Source organism: Borostomias antarcticus (genome assembly GCF_949987555.1).
Source record: "Borostomias antarcticus genome assembly, chromosome: 21".
NCBI classification, from domain to species: Eukaryota; Metazoa; Chordata; class Actinopteri; order Stomiiformes; family Stomiidae; genus Borostomias; species Borostomias antarcticus.
Genome location: NC_140254.1, coordinates 13615756 through 13643430, shown reverse-complemented (window position 1 = coordinate 13643430; position 27675 = coordinate 13615756). Strand labels below are relative to the sequence as shown.

The 27675-nt window shown below is 47.9% G+C and overlaps 1 protein-coding gene across 1 annotated transcript; it reads right to left on the bottom strand.

The window, feature by feature from the left end:
• Positions 1 to 2312: 2312 nt before the first annotated feature.
• Positions 2313 to 27675, bottom strand: LOC311323437 (regulating synaptic membrane exocytosis protein 3-like; the record flags this gene model as incomplete). Its single annotated transcript, XM_084455668.1, is given in 7 exon segments — positions 2313 to 2525; positions 3627 to 3766; positions 4275 to 4376; positions 4764 to 4876; positions 5280 to 5421; positions 27425 to 27639; positions 27641 to 27675. Coding segments are annotated over 7 exon segments (960 nt in total).

The window sequence follows — 27675 nt, the reverse complement described above, 5'->3', positions numbered from 1 at the left end:
TCTCTCTCCTCTCTAATCCCTCCCTCTCCTCACCCTCTGTTCATAAAACACATCCACATAATCCTGTGTTTGGTGTGTCTGGAACTGATATAAGATATTAACAGAGTCTCCATCTACTGTATATGTTGAATTGCTGTATAGGGAAAAGGTGTGTGGGTGTGTGTGTGTGGGTGTGTGTGTGTGTGGTGGGGGCACATGTATTGTTTGGCTGCCTCAACAAATTTGTCAAACATCCTCCGCCAGTTTCCTGATGGAACGACTGCTGGGGTGACCACAGGAGGACCAGAGTTTGCTCCCTGGACATACAGGGGTCACATACAGGGGTCAGACAGGGGTCAGGCAGGGGTGTGTTCTAGCACCACTGCTCTTTCACATCTTCCTGCTGTGTGTGTCACCCAGTTTCTCCACAAGGAGACTGAGGACAGTGGCATTGGACTTCAGGCTCTAGACAGCGACCTCTAGACAGCGACCTTTAGACAACGACCTCTAGACAGCAACCTCTAGACAGCGACCTCTAGACAACGACCTCTAGACAGCAACCTCAATCAATATCAGAAGAATCCATGCAACCACCAGACTACATAGAGAAAGGGTCCTTGAGCTGCAGTCTGTGCTCTTGACCACAAGACCTCCTCCTGTCCTCGCTGCGGCAGTGAGATCGTATAGCAGTACGGGACTGACCGTCAAGTTCTGCCAACGCCACCAAACACGGAAGTAGTCTGCCAACGGAGTGCCAACATCCCATCCACCCACCTGCCTTCACTGTCGCTGTCGAACAACTGTCAGTGGTTCCATCGTTGTTGATATCTGAGGAGTAGCTATTCTCTCTGAAGACAGCAGCATTGACAGCGAGGTCCAGAACGGAGTTAAATAAGCATCAATTGCATTTGGGAGACTCCGGCATGGAGTAAAGATGCCCTCACATTGGTGTGTGTGTGTGTGTGTGTGTGTGTGTGTCTTAGGTAGAATAATCTGTCAAGACATCAGACTTTTCACACTTCGAAGGAGCAGAAGTGTAAAGCGAAAATGACATCATGAAAGGAAACCAACAACAGGAAGTCGAACAAATTGAGTCCAGGTCCTGGTAGCAATAAGTATACAGAAAGGGAGGGACAGAGCCTCTAGCAACTCTGGGATGTGGAGTCCACTGTTGTCTACACAACCAGGGCATACAATAACCCTAGATTAGAGCTGAAATACATACACATTTCCCAGCAGCCTTTGTTAAGCTACGTGCCTGAGGGGAGAATATGAAGGCTCGGGACTTTGTCCTTTAGCGTTGGCCTTTCTCTCTTCTGCAGCGTAGCTTTATATGAGGGATGATGCTAGTTTGTTAGGACTAGTTTGTTCTCCTCTAAACATGTTGATGTCTTTGTCACCAAGGCTTTCCATTCTTCCTAATGCAGTGAAGCATTCTCTACACAGGACTGAGAGCAAAATATAAATAAAACTACTGCTATATTCCTAAAATATTAATCAAGGCAAGCTAAAAAATAGCACTTTTAAAATTGTTTCTATAAGGTTTGCAAGCAAACGTGCAGAATGCAGCCAACACGCACATAAACACAATAGAAGCTACAGTATCTATATATTTATACCTACACTAAACTCTGCTTCCTGGTGACCAGAGGTTTGAGTTGCTACCTCACATAATATACATTATGTGAACATCCAAGCCTGCCCAAGTAAGGTGTGTGTGTGTGTGTGTGTGTGTGTGTGTGTGTGTGTGTGTGTGTGTGCGTGCCTGCATGCATGTGTGTGTGTGTGCATGTGTGCGTGTGTTTGCACTTGTGTGCGTGCGTGTGCGTGCATGTGCGTGCATGTGTGTGCGTGTGTGCGTGCGTGTGTGTCTAGAACGTGTCTCCTTTTTTGCATTATCATCTAAGTCGTTGACTGCTACATTTTCCACACTTTATATTGTATCATAGCTTTCCTACAGCTAAAACTACTACTACTACTACTAATAATAATAATAATTGCTTTGGTTTTAAAAAATAAAGTTTTTTTTTTGTTTGGCATAGAGAGTTTTAAAAACTGGCATTGGAATGAACCTGGGATGAGAAGTGCCTTGGAATTCTGGGATCTTGGAATTCTGGGATCTTGGAATTCAGAATGTGGCACCCAGCTACCCCTGGATAAGGCGGGGAAGGGCACCCGGAGGGCAGGGTGAAAATGCTACATGTTCTGGTAAAATCAAATCTCTTTTGTGTAGAATGAAATGGTTACTGTGTTAGCTTATCTGTGGGGGTTATGGGCGTGTGTGTGTGTATGTGTGTGTGTGTGTGTGTGTGTGTGTGTGTGTGTGTGTGTGTCTAGGTGCAGGTGGGGCTGGTGGCGCTCTCCAGAGAGGACTGGGAGAGGCGGCGGGTGAGGGGTCCGATGCTGGGGTCCGCAAGGGAGGAGGTAGGGAACAGCTTGTACCAGCCACTGACTGTGGCAGACAGGTCCAGGTCCTCCAGCAGGATCTGAGCCATTCCCATGAAGCACTTGTGGTCCATGCGTCCATAGTCACCCCACACAATCACCTGGACAGAGAGAGAGAGAAAGAGAGAGAGAGAGGGAGAGAGAGAGAGAGATGAGAGAGTCCACATAGAGATGGATGCTTCATTGAGTGACCATGTATTATTGCCAGCAAAACAGAAAGATATCGGAGGCCCAAGTGGATAGGAAGTGAGATAGGGAGTGAGGTAGGTACAGTGAGAAGCGAGGTATGTAGGGTGTAGGTTGTAGTGTTGAAAGGTAGGGAGCGAGGTATGTAGGGTGTAAGCTGTAGTGTGGGAAGGTAGGGAGTGAGGTATGTAGGGTAAAGGTTGTATTGTAGGAAGGAAGAAGCAAGGTATTGAGGAAAATGGCTGTTATCAGAGAAATGTATTTGTCAACCTGATCCTGTTAGCTGTTTGTAATTATGATGATTGACCCCTGAGTGTGGCTGTCTGCTCGAGTTTTCTGTAAGAAACTGTCTCCCTTCCATAGACTTACGAGATAAGGGTGGCATTCCATGGCTGGTACATTCTATGGACAACCGCAACAGTTGTGGTTAGAGATAGAGACCTGGGCGCCGAACCATCGGCCGGTTATCTCGCTACAAGGCTGCAGGAGAGACCAGACCAGTCCAGACCAGTCTGATCGGGGAAGGGGGTGGTGCAACGCCCCCTAACCATAAGAACCGTGCTCGAGCTCAGATGCTTTGATTTGGGCCAGACAGCCATACAGATAGGTCCGCTGAACACTAGACTGTATGCCAGCGTCTTTTGTATGCTATAACCTTCTGTAATAAAACAGCTTTTGATTGTCGCTCAAATCCCATGTTGGAGAGATTCATTTGGAATACACCTGGAAAAGGGACACTGGACTGTGTGGTATTGTGTGAGATTGGGGGTCGTCTTTTATTGAAATCAAAACACAACGCAGAGCTAAATAAGGACAATAATAAAAGACAACGAAAGTCAACAGTATGTAGTTTAGGAAGCGAGGGACAGTATGTAGGGTGTAGGCTGTAGTGTAGGAAGGTACGAAGTGAGAAATGCAGTTCAGGAAGTGAGGAATGTAGAATGTAAGGTAGTGTAGGCAGCTAGGAAGCCACTTAACACTAGGTAGGGGCGTGGCGTATGAAGGCAGAGGTGTACCTGGAGGACCTTGCCCTGAGGACTCTCTTCAAACAGCAGAGCCTGCTGGTAGGTGGGGTCCAGAGTCTTCTTCACCACCTTGGTCTTCTTCTTCGCTAGACACACCCCGCTCTCTAGGACGTACACCTTCACGTAGGTCGCTGCTCCGCAGAGGGGAAACACACGCACACACACACACACACACACCCGCATGCGCACACACACACACACACACACACGCACACACACACACACACACACACACACACACACACACTTAAGATACAAATGTATATAGGCAAGGCAAGGCAAGGCAAGTTTATTTATATAGCACATTTCAGCCACAGGGCAATTCAAGGTGCTTTACATGAGACATTAAAAGCATTAAAACAAAAAGCAAGACATTATAGACATTTAAAACAAAAGGCAGGACAAATTAAAAGCATTAAAACAAAAAGCAAGTCATTATAGATATTTAAACAAAAAGCAGGACAAATAGAATACAGGAATAAAAGTTACAGTGCAGTATACTGATAAACATAGCTCCTCTTAGAAAGCAGTGGCAAAAAGAGATATATATAGACTTTGCATTGGCTTTACCAAGCAATGGCACGCTTCAATTAAACAATTAAAAGCTATTTGAATGCACGATGAGGAAGGGGGAGTTACCTGGGATGTTCTTGGAGCCTGGCTTGGGGGTCAACCCTCTGGCCTGGTTGACCTCTACCTCCAGCTGGCCTCCTCTGTCCACCATCCCCACATGGACATCCCCTGGGAGAGGAAACACACACACACACACACACAAACACACACACTCAGAATACACACATGTTGGAAGCATAATGTAGGATACCACATTACCCAGGGGTACGGGGTTGATGCAGCAGGGTAAAGTGGTGTTGTGGTTGCCACAGCTGGGCAGAAAGCTTGGCTTTGTTCAATATTCAGTACCAGTGTTGAACAGCAGAGGGAGACACAGAGCTTTAAGTGTGTTACTTTCCCAACTACAGTAGGTAGGCATGGAACAGAACATGCTTGTGTGTGTGTGTGTGTGTGTGTGTGTGTGTGTGTGTGTGTGTGTGTGTGTGTGTGTGTGTGTGTGTGTCTGTCTTGTCTTGCATCAACCTACTGTCCCACAGAAACCAAACAGTGACTTACCCATGGGGTGTGTGGCTAGTGTCTGCCGGCCTACAATCTGGGCGGGGCCTAACCCATCAAGGAAGTCACTGAACTGGCTCTCTGGGCCCAGGCGTGTGGTAGGGAAGACAAACCTGAGAAAGAGAGAGAGAAAGAGAGAGAGAGTGAGGGAAGAGAAAAAAATGAGGATTAATCCAATAAATTGATAGACGGACAGGCAGACAGACAGACAGACAGACAGACAGACAGACAGACAAGCAGACAGACAGACAGATAGATAGACAGACAGATGTACGTTCTGTCAGAGCTGTTGGAATTGGTAGACCGACAGACAGACAGACAGACAGACAGACAGACAGACAGACAGACATACATTCCGTCAGAGCTGTTGGAGTTGGTAGACAGACAGACAGACAGACAGACAGACATACGTTCCATCAGAGCTGTTGGAGTTGGTAGACAGACAGACAGACAGACAGACAGACAGACAGACAGACAGACAGACAGACAGACAGACATACAGACAGACAGACATACGTTCCGTCAGAGCTGTTGGAGTTGGTGCTGCCGTCAGTCGACTCCTTGCTTCCCTGCCGCGTCATCCGGCTCCTCATCTCCACGGCGATGCCGGTCTCCGTGCTCCGCCTGATGGTGCTGCGCAGCTTCTTGCTCCCGCCATCTGGGAGAGGTCAGGAGAAAGGTCAATGGTCATTAGGGTTACCAGATGGGTCAGATGCAGTAGGTCAAGCTCTTACGGTCCATATGTACTGTAGCAGTTTATGGAAACAAGGTTGAACCCCAGGCTCAGGCACTATCCAACATACTGTACGTAAAGATTCTGGAGATGAAAACGTCACTAGTAGGAGATGGAGGGGGCGTGGGAATTTTCAATCAGCCATGAAAACACATACTGTACCACTCAAAGCAGTGTTTTGAAATGTGTGTGCTCAAGCGTGAAGGCAATTTCACCTAAGCTCCACTGGGGCCTCCTCCTGTCTGTCTGTCTGTCTGTCTGTCTGTCTGTCTCTCTCTCTCTCTCTCTCTCTCTCTCTCTCTCTCTCTCAACTCAAATCAACTCAATTCAAACAACAGCTAAAGTACAACAACAGAACAAAGATGATAACATTTTACTCGTTATACAAACTAAAACAAAAAAAACATACTCTCTCTTTGTCTCTCTCGCTGTTGTCATAGAAATGGTTATTCTCAGCCTTGTCCTTTGTTGTACAGTTTCACTCTACCTCCCTCAACCTTTCACATGCTAAACCCCTGGCTGTGATAACCTCCGTTTCACTCTACCTCCCTCAACCTTTCACATGCTAAACCCCTGAACCCCCGGCTGTGCTCACCTCATTTAGAACAGGGTGACGTCTCCAGGAGGCCGACACATCACAGACGTTCTGTCTGCTCTAGAGTGACTTCCCATTGTCTTTATTGTTCATGCAGAAACCTTTTCAGATTTACTGCCCTTTCCCATATCACGTCTGACCTCTCGACCATTGTTGATGACGTGTTGATGAGTTAGCCAATCAGATCTCTAGAAACGTCATATCCGTGTATTGCTTGAATATAAGACCCTTCTGTTTCACTTCTGTTGGATGAACCACTCTGTGATTTATCTGGAAGTCGTATTGTTTTCTTAATAAATCAGACTGAACCTTTTTGAGCGAACCTTGGCAAATCCTTTTTACTTGACTAGATCAAATTTATTTCCATTACACTGTCTCTTTCCCTCTCACTCTTTCTCTCTGTCTCTCTCTCTCTCTCTGTCTCTCTCCCTCTATTTCCTATTTCAATCAACTTTACTCCTCTCCCTCTCTTACACGCAAACACTGCACGCGGACGACAGTGGTAATACAATTGGGTAGTACGCATTTTAATGGAAGCATCTGCTGCCTAGCCTGCTAAACACACACACACACACACTCTCACACACACACACACACTTCAGCGGAACCACAACAGGAAGGAGGGGGAATGGCAGGGCAGAGGGAGGGAGGAAGAGCGAGAAGGGGGACATAAGGGAGGGAGGGAGGAGAGGAGGAAGGAGGGAGGAGAACAGGAAGAAGGAGAGGACGCAGGGATGAAAAATGGAAAGAAGAGAGGGTGGAAGGAAGAGAGGAAGGAGGGAGGAGAGGAGAGGAGGAGGGACAGGGAGAAAGCCGGGGTGGGGGGTATCAGGCTCAGCAGGTCTGCTGACGGCAGGGGGAGTGGGTCGGGCTCTAACCCCCGAAGCAGCTTTCAGGGGCGTCGGCCGCGGTGAGGGCTGCCGTGTTCAGAGGCCTCACAGGGGCGGCCATTACACCCCGCTAAGCATGATCCGGGTCGGAGGAGAGGTGTGAGGCTGAGCTACGGCAGGGATTATCCTTCACCCCAACCCCTCTCTCCCTCTCTCCGTTTCTCTCTCTCTCTCTCTCTCTCTCTCCCTCCTCCTGGCTCCCTGCTTCCTCTCTGAAGGTGTCGTGGTCTGCAGGGGCATGTAAGCGATGCAGCTTAAATCCCCAAGGGCTCGTTTCACCACACACACACACACACACACACAGACACACACGCATGCACATGCACACGCACCCTGCTACCAGTATAAAGGTGAAAAGTTGTAAATAAATTATATTTAAAAGTTATGAATACATGAACAGTGTAGTTTGTTTGTTCACTGGGACCCACTGTAGTATGAAATATTGAGAGAGCAAGCTATAAGTAACATACTCTCATGCACGCGAACATACACACACACACACACACACACACACAGTGCACACACACACAAGTTTACACATGAGCCTGGTGCACTAGTGTGGTGTATTTTTTTCTGTTGCAATTTAAAGTCCACAATACCAAAAATTATAATCCTATTGGTGTCACAAAAATCCTTGATCCTAGTTCTGGAGTCGAGCAGAGTCTGACACAAAGGAGTTTATTCAGTTCAACGGTGTCAACACAAACCATTCTGAGTAGCCTACTGCAGGTCTGGACCACACTGCCTTATCAGAGCTTGGACACTATCCTCTAATCAATCTGAACATCGAAAGGCTGCCTGGGTTGGTCCAGAAACAATACACAAAGGAAAAAATATGTCTTTAGGTATTGTAGCGGGGGAGTGAATGAGTTTTCACTTCCCATGACCAGGGTCTTTACAGTGGAGTACAGTACAGTATGGAGTCATACACTCATTCCTGGCTACCAGCATGAATCATACAGTATAAAGACCGTTTCAGACGAGGAGCGATATCCGCGCACTGTAATTCATTTTCAATGAGAGAGACGAGCGGACAATTTGGGAGCCGCGGACAATCTGGGGCGGAGCGGCAAGCGGGCGCGACCCCGTGAAATTGTCGTGCGCGCGCTCGTTTCGTGCACACGCCCGCCCGCGACAAGAGCTGAATTGAGTAGTCATCTTTCCCCGCTGCGCGCAGGACGCGTGCGTCCCCCGCTGATCCGAGCGAGAACGCAGGCGGAATATCGCTCCCCGTCTGAAACGGCCTTTACGCACCAAACATAACACTTCCCTGCGTGTTTTGGGTCTGTAGTATGTTGGTCTGGTTCGTACGGCAGCGGAACACCTGAGGTGTTCACATGTTTTAAACCCCCTGATTTAAGCCTTTGTTTCTGGTCCCTTAGCTAATGCTTCTTCACACACCGACATGTCAGGAAAAGGCGCACACACCGTGCCACAGCCTTCACACACACACACGCACGCACACACACACTGCTAAGTGGGATGCGTGCAAGTCGGCAAGGGTAGTTCGAAATTGCAGACACCCGAGACAGGCAAAGGCAAATACGGAACAATGAGGCTTTGATCCACATGTTCTCGGACAGCTACACACACACACGCACACACACACACACATACACACACATACACACACACACATACACACACACACATGTACACACACACACACACACACACATAGTGAGACAATGAACAACAACAATGGAATGACAAAGAACAAAGGAAACACAAATATGGAGAATATACTGTACAGGGAAGGCTAATCAAAGGAAGGATATGCAGCCAGTTGGTGATGCTAGTCAAACTAACAGCTAGGACTGGGACTGGATTTAGAACTGGGACTAGAGTGGGGACTGGGACTGGGGAACTAGGACTAGGGACGGAGCTGGGAACTGGGACTAGGGATCTACAGTAGGACTGGGTCTGAGTTTGGGGAACTGGGACTAGAGCAGGGACTGAGGAACTGGATCTGAGGGACCTAGGACTAGAGCTGGGATTGAGGAACTGTGACTAAACCTGGGATTGAGGAACTAGGACTAGAGCTGGGACCGAGGAACTGGGACTAGAGCTGGGACCGAGGAACTGGGACTAGAGCTGGAGCTATGGAACAGGGAACTGGTAATAGGGCTTGGGGCAGGGAAACCAGGACCAGGGTTGGGACTGGGACTGGGACTGGGACTGGGGAAGCAGGACTAGAGGGGGCTGAGTAGGACGAGTGGGGGACTAGACGTTTAGACTAGACAACACCAGTGTCCATGACAACTGGAAACTAAAAATACACTCCCATCTCCAGACACGCACACACACACACACACACACTGACATCACTATGACAACCACAAACATCCGGCCCATCATCATCATCATCATCATCATCATCATCATCATTACCAACCCAAATCCAAAATCGCCCAACAATAACTCATCATAAAATGAGGGTAAGAGGAGAGAGAGGTGAAAAGGAGAGAGAGGGGAAACAGAGACATGGAGAGAGAGAGAGAGAGAGAGAGAGAGGGAGAGAGAGAGAAAGAGAGAGAGAGAGAGGGAGAGAGAGAGAGAGAGAGAGAGAGAGAGAGAGAAAAAAGAGAGAGAGAGCGAAATGAGACAGAGAGAACAGAGAACAAGGCAAGGGACAGTGGGAGGAAAAGTTTGAAAAAGAAGGATAAGAAAGGGGGATGAGGAGAAGAGGAGGAGAGTTAGGACCCCATGAGCAAATTGGATGATCAGAGGGGTGCTGCGGCCGTTCTATTTATATAATCCTCTGGTGGAGAATGTCACAGCCAGTGTGTGTATGTGTGTGCGTGTGCATGCACGTGTGTGTGTGTGCGTGCGTGTGTGTGCGTGCGCACGGAGGGGGCACCCCTGCTGCCATGACAACCCCCGCCCTCGGAGGCTCGGACGAGACAACGCCACCTGGGATGGATGTGCGCCATGGCGACACAAAACACACGGTATGGTTCATGTTCTCATCCTCATCAAATCTAATTTATTCTAAAGATAGTTTTAGTTTAGTTTAGTTTATTTGACAATAGAAAATTTGAAAAACCACAAATGATTACATCATACCTTAAAAAGACATGGGCGAGGATAACGCAATAAAGTCTCAGGCTTACTTCCATCGTGGACCTTGATGTGATGACAGGGCTTAGGAGCAGATGGCTGGGCAGCATCCAACAATAAACAAACCACTATAACTAAATAGCATATAAACTAGACATCCTTCAACAACAACCCAACACAACTAGAGTACAAAACACAAGCAACAGCAAACACAACAACATTACTAGGACAGGCTGACATTACTATGATTCTAAGCCAGGTTTTAATCTTTTTTGTGCATGGCTGTAAGCCAGCGCACATAGTATAGCATTTGTCCGGTTATCACTCCCTCCCTCCCTCCCTTACTCCGTCACTATGGACAATGTTGGCCTGCATTTCTCTGTTGGCACTACAAGAGGCAGTAGTCCCAGCACACCAAAATCAAGAAGGACACCAAAATCAACTCACCAATCTCCACTGCACAAGTAGAGTAGTGGTGAGAGCATTGGACTCCCATCCGGGAGACCGGGGTTCAAGACTCAGTGGGAATGACTTTATGGGACTATACCCCAAACCTCCACATGATCATCCTTTCACTCCGACCTTTACCCCTTGCCTTTGTCCAGAAACAGAAGTTGAACCAATTGCAGCAAAATAGCTAACGTTACAGGAATCATCAGTGTAACTGCTTTAGCCACTGACTGCTACCATTAATGTTATGGAAGCTGCTGCTAGTTGTTGTGAGCTCATGAGCTCACTGGCTATCCCGCTCTTATTGTGCTGGATTAGCATTGAAAGCATTGGAACTGATGTGTGTAGGCGACAAGACCTATCTTAAAGGATAATGTTCGTTTTTGACAACCCGGACCCTATTTACGACATATTATAAGACGTTCGACTCACCGAGATAACTTTGGTGTAATTCGGAGGCCTGTAGAAGAAATTTAAAATCCAGCGCGAGCCAAGTATGTCCATGTAATGGCGGCGGACGGGGCACTGAGAATGCAGCTTCTAAAAAATCTATTTTCTGCCGCGAAACGGTTGTTTTCATCAATCTGTCTCTATGAATCGCTAGTTGTGCTTACATAGAGCGAGGGCTTGTTGTGGTTTTTCACATGCCTCTGTAATATGATCTTTAGAAACGTCTTTAGAAACGAAATAGCTTCCCCACTTGCTCCAGCACGCATGCGCACAATGCGCAGACTGGCTATTCTCCGTCTGTAGGCTACACTTGCGGCTCACATTCTCTACTCTACGATCGGCTTGTTGGTGCCTGGAATATTGTGTGCAATATGGCTGAATATTTATCAGATTTTGAGGATATAGAAGATGACTTAGAATATGATGGACGCCGATCGTAGCGTAGAGATCAGAATGTGAGCTGCGAGTGTAGCCTGAACAGACCTGAACAGAAACAAGCCAGCCACGATTTTATTATAGTTGTATATAATAGTTATTATATATACTGAAACAGTGTTATTTAGTTATATATACCTATACATAAATGTAAAGGTACATACAGTATAAGTATACAACACTATTTGATAATACTATCAATATTACAGGCGCTATCACAACTAGAAGTAGAGCAACCCCATGTTAACTCCAGCACTGTCCTCAGCAGTTGGAGGTAGTCCTGGGGTATCAATGCAGAGGTAAACTTGGGCTAGCAGGGGTTATAGCGTAGTGGAGCTCAACTCAGGGAACCCACAGAACAAGGTTCCAGGAATAGATCTCTCGACTTGAAGGGGTTCACCATCCAAAACACCCATCAGAACACATCCTCGCTCCGACAGCCACACCTGTTTCCAGAACCCTCCATGTGGTGATCAGCAGTCATCACTTCCTCTCTCTCTCTCTAATCCCCTCTTCCTCTCCGGTGCTCTCCCTCCATCCGTTTCCATGGCAATGCTGTCTGCATTGCACCAAGATCCCTTACCAACGTGTTTGCAACCCCCCCGACTCTCTTTCTCTATATATATATTTCATTTCTCTCTCTCTCTCTCTCTCTCTCTCTCTCTCTCTCTCTCTCTCTCTCTCTCTCAATTCCATTTCTCTCTCTCTCTGTCTCTCTCTTCTTCCCTTACCTTCCCTCTAACTCTTTTCGCCAATCTTTCTCTGGTTTCCTTGCCCCCCCTCTCTCTTTAACTCTCTCTCTCTCTCTCTTTCTCTCTCTCTCTCTCTCTCTCTCTCTCTCTTTCTCTCTCTCTCTCTCTCTCTCTCTCTCCTCTTCACCTTTGCTCCACTCCTCCATTATAAATGACCTGATGAGTATCCCTCCTATGTTGGCACTCCTCCACTGGGCTCTGCCCATCCCCACCACCTGCCACCTCTCTCCCCTCTCCTCCCTCCCTCCCTCCCTCCCTCCATCGCATCACTCTATCGCTCCTATCCTCTTCTTCTCCCTCCTCCATTCCAGGGTTCAAAGGTTATCTGTGCTCTGCTGCGTCTAACCATGAAGATGTAGCCCATGTTCTTGGTACAGGAGGAGAACCAGTAGAGCTGTTACACTACAGAACCTGTAGAACTGTTACACTACAGAACCTGTAGAACTGTTACAGTAACAGAACAAGTAGAGCTGTTACACTACAGAACCAGTAGAACTGTTACAGTAACAGAACCAGTAGAACTGTTACACTACAGAACCAGTAGAACTGTTACAGTAACAGAACCAGTAGAGCTGTTACACTACAGAACCTGTAGAACTGTTACAGTAACAGAACCAGTAGAACTGTTATAGTAACAGAACCAGTAGAGCTGTTACAATACAGAACCAGTAGAGCTGTTACAGTAACAGTGTGGTGTGAGATGCTGGAGTGTATTTTCCTGTAGGGAGACAGGGAGGTTTCTGGTCTAGATGCGCTGCCTGGTAATTAAAGCTGCATTCACCAGAAGGATGAGTAATAGCAGTCCCCAAGGAGCTGCTCCCAGGGGCCCGATGGACCCAACATGAGAAACCCTGTACTGTACAATAATAGGGTAGAGTCAGGAACACACACACACAAACGCAAAACACACACACACACACACACAGAGACGTACTACCACACACACACACGCACACACACACACACATACACATACACACACACACGTAATGATTCAATATTTGGATTCCATGTCTTCCTGAGCTTAGCGGTTGGGCTGCTCTCTCAGAACAGGTGAGAAAGAGACTTAAAAAAAGAACAGCGCTAAAACACAGAGCTGAAGACGGAAGGAGATACAGCGGGAGGTGGATGAGGCGAGGATGATGGTGGTGGATGAGGATGAGGATGATGATGATGATGAAGGCTGAGAAGAGAAGGTCTGTTGGGCTGGAAGGGCAGCACTGCAGAAAAGAACCGCGAGAGCTAATTAACACACACATTAAATGTGCACGAACGCACACACACACACACACAAACACACACGCTTACTTTGTGATCCTACATGTTGTGTGTGTGTGTGTGTGTGTGTGGATGTGTGTGTGTGTGGGGGGGGGGGGGGGGGTGGGTGGGTGTGTATGGTAGATCATTAAGTCCTGTCTGACATTTGAAGAGAACACTGATGAAGCCTTCTCATTATGATCTGTTTTTAGACCGGGTCGTTCCCGCATGGCGATTGGCTGCATGGGTGACGGCAACTTTCCACCGTGCATAGCAACAGTAACCAAGCAGGGTTGGTGGAGGTTAGAGACCGTTGGAAACAGGGGTGAGTCTGGATGGGGACATTTAGAATTGAGAGCGTGTGTGTGTGTGTGTGTGTGTGTACTGTATATGTGTGTGTGTGTACTGTATGTGTGTGTGTACTGTATGTGTGTGTGTGTGTGTGTGTGTGTGTGTGTGTGTGTGTGTGTGTGTGTGTGTGCATGCGTGCGTGTGTCTGTCTGTGTGTGTGTGTGCGTGTCTGTGTGCGCATGTAGGTGTGTGTGTGTGACCTGGATCAGTGGATTCACTGTGAGATCATGGACTGCTAATCATTTGCATTACAGGCTGAAGGTAGCAACCATGGCACCAACAGAGACAAGCTCAGAACAGGACCATGGTTACAGATTTAACAGTGTATTACTCCCGCTGTGTGTGTGTAGTGTATGATGTGTGTGTGTGTGTGTGTGTGTGTGTGTGTGTGTATGATGTGTGTGTGTATGATGTGTGTGTGTATGATGTGTGTGTGTGTGTGTGTGTGTGTGTGTGTGATGGTGTGTGTGTGATGGTGTGTGTGTGATGTGTGTGTGTGATGGTGTGTGCGTGTGTGTGTGTGTGCATGTCTGCTGTGGCATTCCCCTGCTGGTGGGACGTCGCGGGCCTGTCACAGGAGCCCGCAATACTGGGGTAGGCACCCCTTTTCCCCCACTTCAGCACCATGGAGAGCGTCGCGCCGGAACAGGCACACCTTGCCCTCCATTTCAGCACCACGGACAGCGGGGATATGTATATATAAAAGGCCAGACTGGACAGACAGAGAGACGGAACACAGTGAGTGGTTGTGTCGACGGCGAGCGAATGCTATGTTTGTTTAAAGACCTGCTACGTTACGGATTTGCCTAATACTCTGTTTTTGGTCACTGGCAGGACTAACCCGAGGGATCCAAGCAGCCCGGCTGACCAGCCCTCGAGGAGCGGCCCCCCTACTGGGGAATCTTGTGTTTGGTTTTGACCTTTACTATTTTTGTTGGTGGAATAAATACGCGCTGCGGAGCCAAAGTGTGTGTGTGTGTGTGTGTGTGTGTGCGCCATAGTGACAGATTTAACCGTGTATTACTCCACTGTCTACTCTCTCTACACACACAACAGAAGCATCCTCTGAAGAAAATGTTTCACATACTGTAGAAGGTGGGCAAGGTTCTAAATAGAACACTTCACAGGTTAGAACGATCTATTTAGGGTTCCATACAGAACCAGGAGAGACAAGCCTTCTCTTTGGAACAGTAGGGTTCTACACAGAACCTTTTTCAGGTTTTTCTCTCTATTGTTACAAAGGGTTCTATGCAGCACCCTTTTTTAGAGTGATCTCTGGAATGAGCTGCTTCATAATATTTATTAATTCCAATGAACTAAAGTGTCATTTGATTGAGGAATAATCTGAGCTTGATTAGTCCTCAGCAGCTGAGGAGAGACTGAGGGACAACAGAGTTGCTCACTGATAAGAGAGGGGAGAGGAGAGAGAGCTACTGTAGATAGAGAAAGAGAGAGGGAGAAGAAGAGAGAGGGACAGAGAGAGAGACAGAGAGAGAGGGAGACAGAGAGAGGGAGAGAAAGAGAGAGAGGGAGACAGAGAGAGGGAGAGACAGAGAGGGAGAGGGAGAGGGAGAGGGAGAGAGGGAGACAAAGAGGGAGAGAAAGAGAGACAGACAAAGAGAGGGGGAGAGAGACAGAGAGGGAGAAAGAGAGAGAGGGAGACAGAGAGAGAGGGAGGGAGAGGGAGACAGAGAGAGAGGGAGGGAGAGGGAGACAGAGAGAGAGAGGGAGGGAGAGGGAGAGAGGGAGACAGAGAGAGGGAGGGAGAGGGAGAGAGAGAGACAGAGAGAGGGAGGGAGAGGGAGACAGAGAGAGAGGAAGGGAGACAGAGAGAGAGGGAGAGAAAGAGAGAGACAGACAGAGAGAGGGGAGAGAGACAGAGAGGGAGAGAGAGAGGGAGACAGAGAGAGAGGTAGTCGGAGAGAGAGAGAGGGAGAGAGGGAGGGAGAGAGAGAGAGAAAGAGAGAGAGAGAGGGAGACCGAGAGAGAGAGGGAGGGAGAGGGATGGCAGCAGATACAGCAAACAAACTGCCCATACTGTATGCCTCCCTTGTTTCAGAGGGTGTGTGTGTGTGTGTGTGTGTGTGTGTGTGTGTGCGCGCATGTGTGTGTGTGTGTGTGTGTGTGTGCGTGTGTGTTGTTGTGTGTGTTGCTCCTCTGCACCAAGATCTGCGCTCACGTGCCCCTATTTCTTTCACCGCACTGCCACCAAGGGAGACGAGGGGGAGGGAGGGGGGAGGGGGGGGGAGACGAGGGGGAGGGAGGGGGGAGGGTGAGGGGGGGGGAGGGGGGGGTTATAGAACGGGAGAGAGAGTGTGTGGCTTTGGCAATATGAACATTTGTTCTTTCATGCCAATAACGCCCATTGAATTGAAATTGAATTGAAAATTGAATTGAGAGAGAGAGGGGGAGTAAAGAAATATGGTTTGTGTGTGTGTGTGTATGTGTATGTGTGTGCGTGTGCGTGTGTGTGTGCGTGTGCGTGTGTGTGTGTGTGTGCATGTGCGTGAGTGCGCGTGCGTGTGTATGTGTGTGTGTGTGAGTGCGTGAGTGCGTGCGTGCACATGCATGCTTGTGTGTCTTTACAGGATCCATAAGTGAAGGGGAGTGGTAATGAAACCAAGATTACAGTTCAATTTGCTGACACACACACACACGTGCTCCCACACACCCAGCTGACACTAACATTACGGTGAGTCAGCTCAAACACTCTCCTGATCGTTGCCACACAGCGTGTAATTGTCTGCCTGTTAAACTCTCTCCGGGGTGTCCGTATGAGCGCTCCATCACTCTGCCCTGGAGGTTGGACTCTAAGAGCTCTATTTGTGAGGGGTTCCTAGGTCAGGTAAGAGCTCCCTCTCCTCGCGTGTCATGAATTACGCCCGCTTGGTGAGAAACGCACATCACCGTTTGAGGGTGAAGAGCGATTCCATTGTGTTCTCGGATGGCGAGTATAACCTCAGGGCTTTGTAAAGCGCATTGTGTTGCCTCTGTGTATGAAATGCGCCATACAAATAAAGTTTGATTTCATTTGATTTGACTTGGAAATTAAATTCACTGATGGACGCCACCGCAACGACAGCTGCCACTGTCACCTTGCACCTGGCAACTTGCTCTGGGCCTGCGTGACCCTAACCCAACCAGCCCGAGACACACCATGCACAAACGCAGGCGAAGCCACAGGCAAAAAGACCTGCGCACGCACACACACACACACAAACACGTCACATGTCACACATATACACACACACACACACACACACATCACACACACATGCAAAGAGAGAGACTGTGTAGTGAACCTCACTACCCGCCCGAGTCTGGCTAAGAATAGACTAGAGAGACAGAGAGGGAGGGAGGGAGGGAGGGAGGGAGGGAGGGAGGGAGGGAGGGAGGGAGGGAGGGAGGGAGGGAGGGAGGGAGGGAGGGAGGGAGGGAGAGGTGGAGGGAGGGAGGATGGAGAACATGACATCCAGACAGCGATGGAGATGAAGATGAAGAGAGCAGAGATACGGATGGGCGAAGCTGAGAGAGTGATGAAACGGAGGCGGAGACAGAGGAAGAGGGAGAGAGAGAGAGAGAGAGATTATGAATAGCGCGGCCGGTGCCAAGCAGCATCTTACACAACTGCACCCTCCGCAAGAGAGGGAGAGAGGGAGAGAGAGAGAAAGAGATGAAGAGAGAGGGGGAGAGAGAGAGACAGAGAGAGATATAACTCATGATTTAAGACTATGTGTCAGGCGAGCAACTGCCTCGACACAAGAAAAAAAATGTGTGTGGGGGGTGGGGGGTGGGGGTCATCAGATAAAAGCCTGGAATGGCTATTGAGAGATATGACGATGATGCTATGCTAGTAACATTGCGACCCCCACAAACCCAATTAAGGAAACTGATGTACCGTCACCGTCATGCTGCTTATACTGTACATTGTGAAGAGGGGCTCCAAAACATTGTTGTGGAATTTACATCCAAACACCTTAAACCTTTGTTCTCTCTCTCCTTTTGTAATTCATCACCTCCCCCAAATATTCACATAGCTGTGCTAACCTACAAAATGGCCTCCAGGAGGCCATACACTTTGAATCTGTCTACAACAGAATAACCATCCTTTGTCATCCTTTGTCCCCAATTGCCGCCTTTTTCTCATGTCACATGTCTGTACTCTTGGCCACGCCTGCCATTTCATATGACGTACAATGGAGTAGCCAATCACATCCTGGAAGCACCGTACCTGTGTTTTGAGCACATATAAGGCGGTACTAGGCGAGCTTAAGCTCACTTCTGTTCTGATGAACCACTCTGTGTTTTATCTTGAGGTCCTTTTGCAGTCGTATTGTTTTCTTAATAAATCTGACTGAACCTTTTTGAGCTAACCTGGGCAAATACTTCATTTTTCGAAACTTCTACTACAACATGTAGAGGTGCAAATGCTGTACACACACACACACACATAGGCGATTTTACCCTCTGAGAGTAGGGGGGGCAACATTTTGACGTGAGAAAAAAAACAAAACTGTTCTTTCATCCCATCCCATCTATTTACAAAGAATGCCAGTTGTGAACAGTAGGCTATGCTAATAAGAAATCCGTATGACAATTCAATATACACAACGTTTCAAACTTCATCTAAACACCACAAGCATGTCAATATGACTTTATGACCGAGCACTAGGCCATACCCAACATCACAACATCAAACTGCAACTGCCTGCTGGTGCTAGCTTCCTCGCCGTTCTATTAATACATCCATGTGGTGAAGGTGCTAGTACTAGCTTCGATAGCCTCTGGAGCACTTCTGCATTCGATTGCACTTGCTGCGGTGTCATTTCGAGTGGTAGGTTCTTCATTAGCATTGCCAGTTTTATTTTATTTTTTTATGAAGAAGTGGTCAATTGTTTTTATAGCTCTTTTCGCCATTGTGAGCAGGTTGGCTAGTTGTAGCTTGTTGAGCACTGAGCAGTAGGCCTACAGTCAGATCTCTCTTTTTTTGCGGTAACAGATCAAACCGGAAATAGTTGAGGTTGACGGACGAGTTGTGCCATTGGTGGATTATGATTTTTTTTTAAATTAAGGTAGCCTAGTTTAAGTAGGCCTAATAAATACACTTTTAAAATGAATGAAGACCTACAATAACACAAACTGGTACAAACCACAATTATGTATTTAATAATTGTGTTAATTAGTTAAAAAAATTAGAATTTGAGCAGAGTTGGGCTGGCCAATCAGGGGGGGCACTTGCCCCTTGGATATCTCTCTCACGCGCACACAAATGCAAAAACACAACAGATCTCTTTCTCTCTCTCTCTCTCTCTCTCTCTCTCTCTCTCTCTCTCACTCAAACACACACACACACACACACAAACACACACAAGCATGTAGTACATGCACACAAACAGATCACAGAGCCACCTGGTCCTGGGGACCTTTGAGAATGTCAGTGTGTTCGCAAAAGACCCACTGTTTCCACTAGGGATGTGCACGGTTAACCGATTTCTCGAGTACCCGAGTAGGCAATCTGCTAGTCGGAAAATAAATACTACTCGGTTAATCTAAAGGCTATACAATATGGCATGTTTGGCCGTGAAAGCGCGCATTTCTGAGCGCCTGTGCCCTTTTTCAATTGTTACCAAAGAGGATAGAGCATTGGCGGCTGCCTGGAGAAAAGCGCTGTATACGGAGCGCTCAGGCGTTTTGAAAACATTGCCATCTCAACTTTTCAGAAAGGTGCTGCCAACGTCACTGCGGCTCTTTCAGGCAACCAATGATCAGATATTAGATAGGGCATGACTCGTCAGCTGTCTGGGGATCCCGGGGGAACCCCCTGATCAGATATTAGGTAGGGCATGACTCGTCAGCTGTCTGGGAATCCCGGGGGAACCCCTGCCTGGCTATTAAACGGAATATCTGAAAGTGCACCGATCGTAAAAATAATAAATGCAGCCAGTTGTCAGGGGCAGTGATGACTGATTACTAGTTGATTACTGTCTAGCCAGCTAACTGGTTACGTTTTAAAAGCTATATTTATTTACATGGACACAGCTCCCATGGGCTTGCTAATGCTAGATGTCCATGGTTCGGTTTTCCATACTGTTAAGCATTTTCGGATCAAACTACACCGTGGTTTTGCATAGTGTTAAAGCATTTTATGGATCGAGCCTCGGACTTTCAAACCTGTTACAGCGTAGGTAGCCTATGAGAGAACTATAGACTTAAGCCTATATACAGTATATGCCACTTCATTTGTTTTGTTTTGACAATTAAACGCTGGTACCGGGTCTCTGGTTTTGTTTATCTGTATACTGTGCATAGTAGGCAGTGGTGTGAGTGAACTTTGTACTCTGGCTCCACGCAGCACTCCCATCATTTAGCGGTAGTCTAATCATGTTGGTAATGAGCCCTGAGGTGGTGCTGAAAAAGACAGCGAGTACCAGCACAGGTCCATGTGCGTATAGCCTACTCCTATAGTTTTCCAGCCTGCTATACATACATATTGAATGAATAGGCCTGTTGTTCAATAAATCTATTTAGTTTTGCATGGACATTTCTCTAATGAAGGCTTGACGCCAAAACATCCATTATTGTCCAATAAATTGGAAATAGGCAGTGAGTGCCGCGGTGCTTTTTAGATAACGCTAAAAATTAATTCACTTGTTATCCGGCATCGGCAGTAAAGGCTTGGTTTAATACTTAATTTATATTAGTAAATTGGTTGCATATTGTAGGCTAGGCTTAGAGTTTTCAGAGTAGCCTAACGATAGGCTTAATAGGCTATGAGCTGGGCAGTGCATCCACATTAAAAGGCTGCGTTTTTCGATTCCGATAGCTTCATGAAAACCTATGGGTTATTCAATCTGATGATAAGTAATGCATCCAACCACACATCAGCTTTTAAATATGTTTATTTGCAAGGGCATGGACGAGACATGAAAGCACCGCCACGGTAATAACGGCGGAAAAAAACGTATTCCCCTCCGAGGGGGCCGGGGTTAAATGCGCTCTGTCTGGACGGTATCTTATTTTGAGTAATCTTTTTTTTGAGTAATCGGTTACTCGAGTAGGATCAGGTTAGGTTACTCGGTTTTAAAATTAGTCGAAATTCCCATCCCTAGTTTCCACACAGTGACTCAGCCACAAAGAGAGAAGTAGGGCATGTCTTGGTCACCCTGAAATATTGGAACATAAAATACACCAGGCACTGAATGTGTTCACTTCACACACACACACGCGCACACACATACACGAGACTGGAAGAATACTGATTGGCCTATAATTGGAGTTTTAGTGCCAGATTTGAAAATGGGGGTCACCGTGGCAACCTTCCAGAATGTTGGGACTTCCTTATGACTGATAGACATGTTCACCAGATGTGTGATTGGGTGTATTAAGGCATCCATGTGTGTTTTTATGAGGTTTGTGTCAAGACCATAGATATCATTAGCTTTTGAACATTTCAAAGTACTCTTCCTTACTTCTGTCTGAGTTACCATTTCAAGCTCAATGATTGGTTGTTTAGTAATAATAGGGCCTGGCTGAATAACAGATGGAGCAAAGAATAGATATTTCAGAAACACTTTAAAAAAATATTATTAAAAGTCTTGCCTATAACGGCGGGATCCTTTTCCAGTACGTCGTCGATTTCTACAGGTACAGTAGCTCTAGAGTACCATTTTCCTGTTTAACTTTGCCTACCCAATAATTTATTTATAGTCTGCCATATTTTTTTCCCATTGCCTTTTGCACCCTCGATAACAGAAAAAAAAAAGTTAGCTTTCTTGATTATTTGTGTTACTTTATTACGTTTACGGGTCCAAGTTTACGGGACCAGGTCCAAGTGCTCAGTCCAAGTCCTGGTCAGAGACCGGACTGAAGAGCATCTGTTCTTCTGCATGTTTTTCGTATTGGGTTCTTGGAAGGAAACCCTTGTGAACATGGGGAGAGCATGCAAACTCTGCACAGAAAGGCCCAGATACCTTCTTAGTGTGAAGCGACAGTACTAGGTACTGCGCCACCGTGCTGCATGTGAGAGATTTTTGGGATTCAGTGTCTTGCTCAAGGATACTTTGGCACCCCACCACAGAGCTGGGATCGAACCGGGGACCTTCTGATCCCTGGCCGGCCGCTCTACCTCCCGCAAGATACACACTAATGGAACGGCTGGCTCAGAATATCCCAGTCACCGTGGCCAGCGGGGACACCAGGAACATTCAAAAGAATATCCCAGTCACCGTGGCCAGCGGGGACACCAGGAACATTCAAAAGAATATCCCAGTCACCGTGGCCAGCGGGGACACCAGGAACATGAAAAAGAAGGCCAGCGATATCGTGAATTCTCATTCCATCCAGAACCGCCAACGGGGAGCTAGTGAAGCTAGGAGCTCCACCTAGGCGACGTCCCGCGGTCCGTCTGTCGCCGGCCAACGCACTTGTGACGGCGTCTGACACGTCCTCGGTCGGGTGTGTCTTGGGGTGGGGGGGCTCTGCCTGGCGTGACAGCAGCCTGTATCCCCGGAGCAGGGGAGGCGTCAGAGCCCGGTCACCCAGGACTGCCTGGATGGAGGGTGTTGATTTCACAAGGCCACTTATTGGTTATAACCCTGGATGAGTCACAGGCACGGAGAGACTCTCTCTCTCTCTCTCTATCCCTCTCTATCCCTCTCTCTCCCTGTCTTTATCTCTCTCTATCCCTCTCTCCCAATCTCTATTTCTCTTTATGCCTCTCTATCCCTTTCTCTCTCTCCATATTGCTCTCTCTCTCTATCCCTCTCTCTCCTTCCCTCTATCCCTCTGTGTGTATCTCTCTCTCTCTGTCTCTTTTTCTCTCTCACACACTCATACACAAACAAGCTGGACAAACACACTACAGAAAGCATGCAGATGGGGTTCGCAGACGAGTATTAAATGGAGCAGAATGAAGTAAAGCAGTGATTGAGAGTGAACACTTACTTAAGAACACAAAAGGCACTAACGGCAAGAGATAACATGCACGCGCACGCACGATCGCACACACACACGTACACACACACACGCGGCATTGTGTACATCTCTGTCTCTGGCACGGTGCTGTGTACATCTGGCCTGGTGTTGTGTATGTCTGGCACAGCGTTGTGTACGTCTCTGTCTGTGGCACAGTGTTGTGTATGTATGTCTGGCACGGTGTTGTGTTCGTCTCTGGTGCAGTGTTGTGTAGGTCTCTGTCTCTGGCACGGTGTTGTCTGTCTCTGGCATGGTGTTGTCTCTGTCTCTGGCACGGTGTTGTCTGTCACTGGCACGGTGTTGTCTCTGTCTCTGGCACGGTGTTGTCTGTCACTGGCACGGTGTTGTCTCTGTCTCTGGCACGGTGTTGTCTGTCACTGGCACGGTGTTGTCTGTCACTGGCATGGTGTTGTCTCTGTCTCTGGCACGGTGTTGTCTCTGTCTCTGGCACGGTGTTGTCTCTGTCTCTGGCACGGTGTTGTCTGTCACTGGCATGGTGTTGTCTCTGTCTCTGGCACGGTGTTGTCTCTGTCTCTGGCACGGTGTTGTCTCTGTCTCTGGCACGGTGTTGTCTCTGTCTCTGGCACGGTGTTGTCTCTGTCTCTGGCACGGTGTTGTCTCTGTCTCTGGCACGGTGTTGTCTGTCACTGGCACGGTGTTGTCTCTGTCTCTGGCACGGTGTTGTCTCTGTCTCTGGCACGGTGTTGTCTCTGTCTCTGGCACGGTGTTGTCTGTCACTGGCACGGTGTTGTCTCTGTCTCTGGCACGGTGTTGTCTCTGTCTCTGGCACGGTGTTGTCTCTGTCTCTGGCACGGTGTTGTCTCTGTCTCTGGCACGGTGTTGTCTCTGTCTCTGGCACGGTGTTGTCTCTGTCTCTGGCACGGTGTTGTCTCTGTCTCTGGCACGGTGTTGTCTCTGTCTCTGGCACGGTGTTGTGTACTGCATGTCTCTGCCTTTGCTCATGAGAAAACCTGCTCAACAGATAAAACATCACTCAGAGGGAGGCTGACTCATCGATTAGACCTGGAACACTGCTCATCCTACTCTGTGTGTGTGTGTGTGTGTGTGTGTGTATGTGTGTGTGTGTGTGTGTGTGTGTGAGAGAGAGAGAGAGAGAGAGAGGGGGGGGGATACTAATAATAGATGGCAAATGCCATCTTAAACACTCGCCTGTTACTCAACCCACCATAATGAGACATCCCACAGGAGGCAGGAATATCTTCAAACTGCGTGAGAGAGAGAGAGAGAGAGAAGAGAGAGAGAGAGTAGAGAGAGAGAGAGAGAAGAGAGAGAGAGAGAGAGCGACCAGATGCTCCAGCACACCAGGATAAATCTCTCTCTCTCTTTCTCTCTCTCTCTCTCTCTCTCTCTCTCTCTCTCTCTCTCTCTGTCTCCTCTGGAAAATGTTCCAGATTAGGTTATTGGCAGACACCGATCGAGTGGAGTGAGTCCTCTGGGGACGTACCTGTGCTGACCCACCCCATCAACCAATCAATGGATCTGTCTTGTGGCAACAAGTAGCTATGACCGCCCTCCCTGATTGGTCTCTTAATGACCAGCGTGGACGGCCAGGGGAGAAGCCCCAGCGCAGCCTCACAATGTCCTCCCCTAATGGACCCAGATGAGCAGCAGATGGAGAGTCGTCAGGTTGGGCTCCGTTTAGAGTGTGAACAGCTCAGTGTCAATGAGGTTAAATAAACAAACAAATAAATAAATAGATAATGATTAAATGAGGGGAACAAAAAAGTAAACGTTCTGTTTTTCTACTGATTGTATGGATGTGGTTCTGAACATGATGTAACACCTGATACTGAAGCCGGAGGGGAAGAAAGGAGGGGAGGAGAGAGGAGAGAGGGGAGGAGAGGGGAGGAGAGAGGAGAGAAGGGAGGAGAGGGAAGGAGAGAAGGAGATAGGCGGAGAGAGGAGAGGAGGAGAGAAAGGAGGAGGGGAGTGAAGGAAGGAGAGAGGGGAGGAGAGAGGAGAGGAGGGAGGAGAGAGGAGAAGAGCGGAGAGAGGAGAGGAGTAGAGAGGAGAGGAGGAGAGAGAAGAGGGGAGGCGAGAGAGGAGGAGAGAGGAGAGGAGGAGAGAGAAGAGAGGATGATACTGTGATTTTGTTCCAGACGTGATGTGTTCCTGTGTCTGCTGAGAACATCTAAATTTAGACTTGCCCCGCCCCCTTTCATCTCCTCCATCTCTCCATCCCTCCATCCCCTTCTTCATGATCCATCCATCATAGAGAGGGTTGGAACACGAAAAAAACCTGGGGACAATACTGACAGCCCACTGACAGTGTGTGTGCGTTTGTGCTCGTGTGTGTGTGTGTGTGTGTGTGTGTGTGTGTGTGTGTGTGTGTGTGTGTGTGTGTGTGTGTGTGTGTGTGTGTGCTCGTCCGTGCGGTACGATGGCACAACCTCTCAGCCATATGGTACCTATGTCAGAGTTGGCAGGTAGTGAGGGGTGAGGTAAGCTATTTTGTATTTTGCACCGTTCATTTTCCCTGTCCCGTCTTGTCCTCACACCCCGTCTGATGCTGTCTGCCCGTCAGGGTTAAGCACCAACTGAACACAACAAATTCAGAGAGTATGTGTAAAAGCCAAGCAATCAAACTGACTCTGATTCTCTCTCTCTCTCCCTTCCATCTCTTTCTCTCTCTGTTCTCGTCACGTTTCTCTCCTTCCTATGTGGGTAATGCCTTGATATCCGTAGCGTCACCCTACAGTTTAAAAAAGGGTGCAATAGTACAAGCCTTCATAGCCATAGGAGAACCCTCTGAAAAAAGGAACCATTTTCAGGTCAGCAAGGTGCTATTTGGAACACTAAATTGTTCTTTCGGATCTCTGTCTCGGCGTCGGTGGTGGATAAGGTGAGCTACGTCCTCCTGGCAATCACAAAACAATACGGTTTACTTCTAGAACAGCCTAAATCTCAGCTTCTGTACTGTGTGTGAACACAACATACTGTTCCCTCATTCCATAGGCCCCTGTCAGACTGCTAGGGCGACACTGTCCGAGTCCGGCAGTGAGCAGGGAACATGATCTCACCCTGGCCGTCTTCCAAAAACCCCTGTCTGGCAGAAGATTTTTCTCTTTCAAGGCCAAATCCTCACGCCACCTGATCAGTTTCTTCCCACAAGGCAGTGGGAACTCAATTGACCTTATTCACACGGCGACCATGTCACGCTCAGGGTGGGAGAATGTGGAAGTATCCATAGACCATATAGTACAAGTTTGTTAGGAAAATAACACTTCAAGATCTGAAATAGTCAGAAATAACATTCAGAATACACTACTGGAATTACAAACTCATGATTACCGGACTCTGATTGTTTTTCACCGTGGTAGTTTTCACGTTATGAAATACATAGATGGGAATGAGCTGATGACTAATGCGCTCCTATGTATTTCATAACGTGAAAACTACCGCGGTGAAAAACAGAGTCCAGTAATCATGAGTTTGTAATTCCAGTAGTGTATTCTGGATGTTATTTTTGACTATTTCAGATCTTGAAGTGTTACTTCACCCTCCGTGTGAATAAGGTCAATAGAAGAACTACTGGGTAATAATGCTGCCTGCACTGAATGTTCTTTACTTGGGTGCAGTAGGCCTATTCAACAGATATATGTACATTCTCCATATTTATATAAAACATATTTGCCTTTTAATTTCATGTACAGCCTCACATATACATGCAGCCTATAATAATTGATGTAAAACGACATACAGCCTCATAATAGCCTCACTACTTCAGGCAAGCGCAAAATGAGATGCCATCTCACAGTAGAATCACGAGCCAGAAGTATGAAGATGATTAAACACTTTTCCCTGCTTACTGTACGCATCCAATCTCGGGTTTTTGAAAATCAAATTTTTTTTTCCCACCGCCCCAATCAAAACCATATTGAAGCTGGAGGTCGGGCGCGTTGAGATGAATACCTGAACACATGCACACAGTCAACTGAACGCTAGCGGGAGCATCCTCAGAGGCCGGCAGAAGACAGGGCTCAGGAAACAGACAGAGGGAAGAGAGAGAAGAGAGAGGGATGGAGAAATGAAAGAAAATTGAATAAGGGCGACTTAACGAGACGAGAGCCATTATGGTACCTGAGAGAGAGAGAGAGAGAGAGTTAAGTAGAGAGAAAGAGGGGAAGAGAGGATGATGAAGTCAAGGTGACCTAGCAGAAATGGTGAGAGATTAGACAGAGAGGTGTGCGGGAGAGAGGTACATGTAAGAGAGATGATGAGATGAAAAGATGTGAGGGGTTTTGAGATGAAAAGAGAACACCAAAGAAAAGTGGGAGAGAGATGTATGGGGATATGAGAGTAAGGAGGGCAGAGGGAGAGGAACAGAGAGGAGAGAGGGAAATGGGACAGAGAGAGAGAGAGAAAGAGAGAGAGAGAGAGAGAGAGAGAGAGAGAAAGAGAGAGAGAGAGAGAGAGAGAGTCGCTTTGACCTGCAGAGCACAAGATGAGTGGCTGACAGAAAGCCGACAGCGGCCCAAAATAAAGCTCCTGAGACGACTACCGGAGCCTGTCGGTCCAAACTGGACCAGCGCAGCTCCACTACCACTACTAAATCAAATCAAATCAAACTTTATTTGTATAGCGCATTTCATACACAGAGACGATCGAGCAAGCTCCTGGAAACTGTTTACAGAACAATAAACAGCTCCAGCGGGGAGGGGGGGGAGGGGGGACCCGGAGCCGTCGTCACCCACCTTGCTGGTTGAGCTGCAGCGTGCTCTTGCTCCACTGCGACAGTCCCACGATTGCCACCATCTTGGCCCCCAGGCTGGAGCGTCTCTTCTTGTTGCCGGCCGGGCCCACGGCCTCGGGGCCCCCGCCAACAGGGCTCTTCTCCAGGTTGTACATGGCCCCCGAGATGCTGGAGGAGCGCACCACGTTCCTGGCTGCCGCTGCGCTCAGCCCCGCCCGGGCTGGGCACCTCCACCGAGCCGCTGAGCATCAT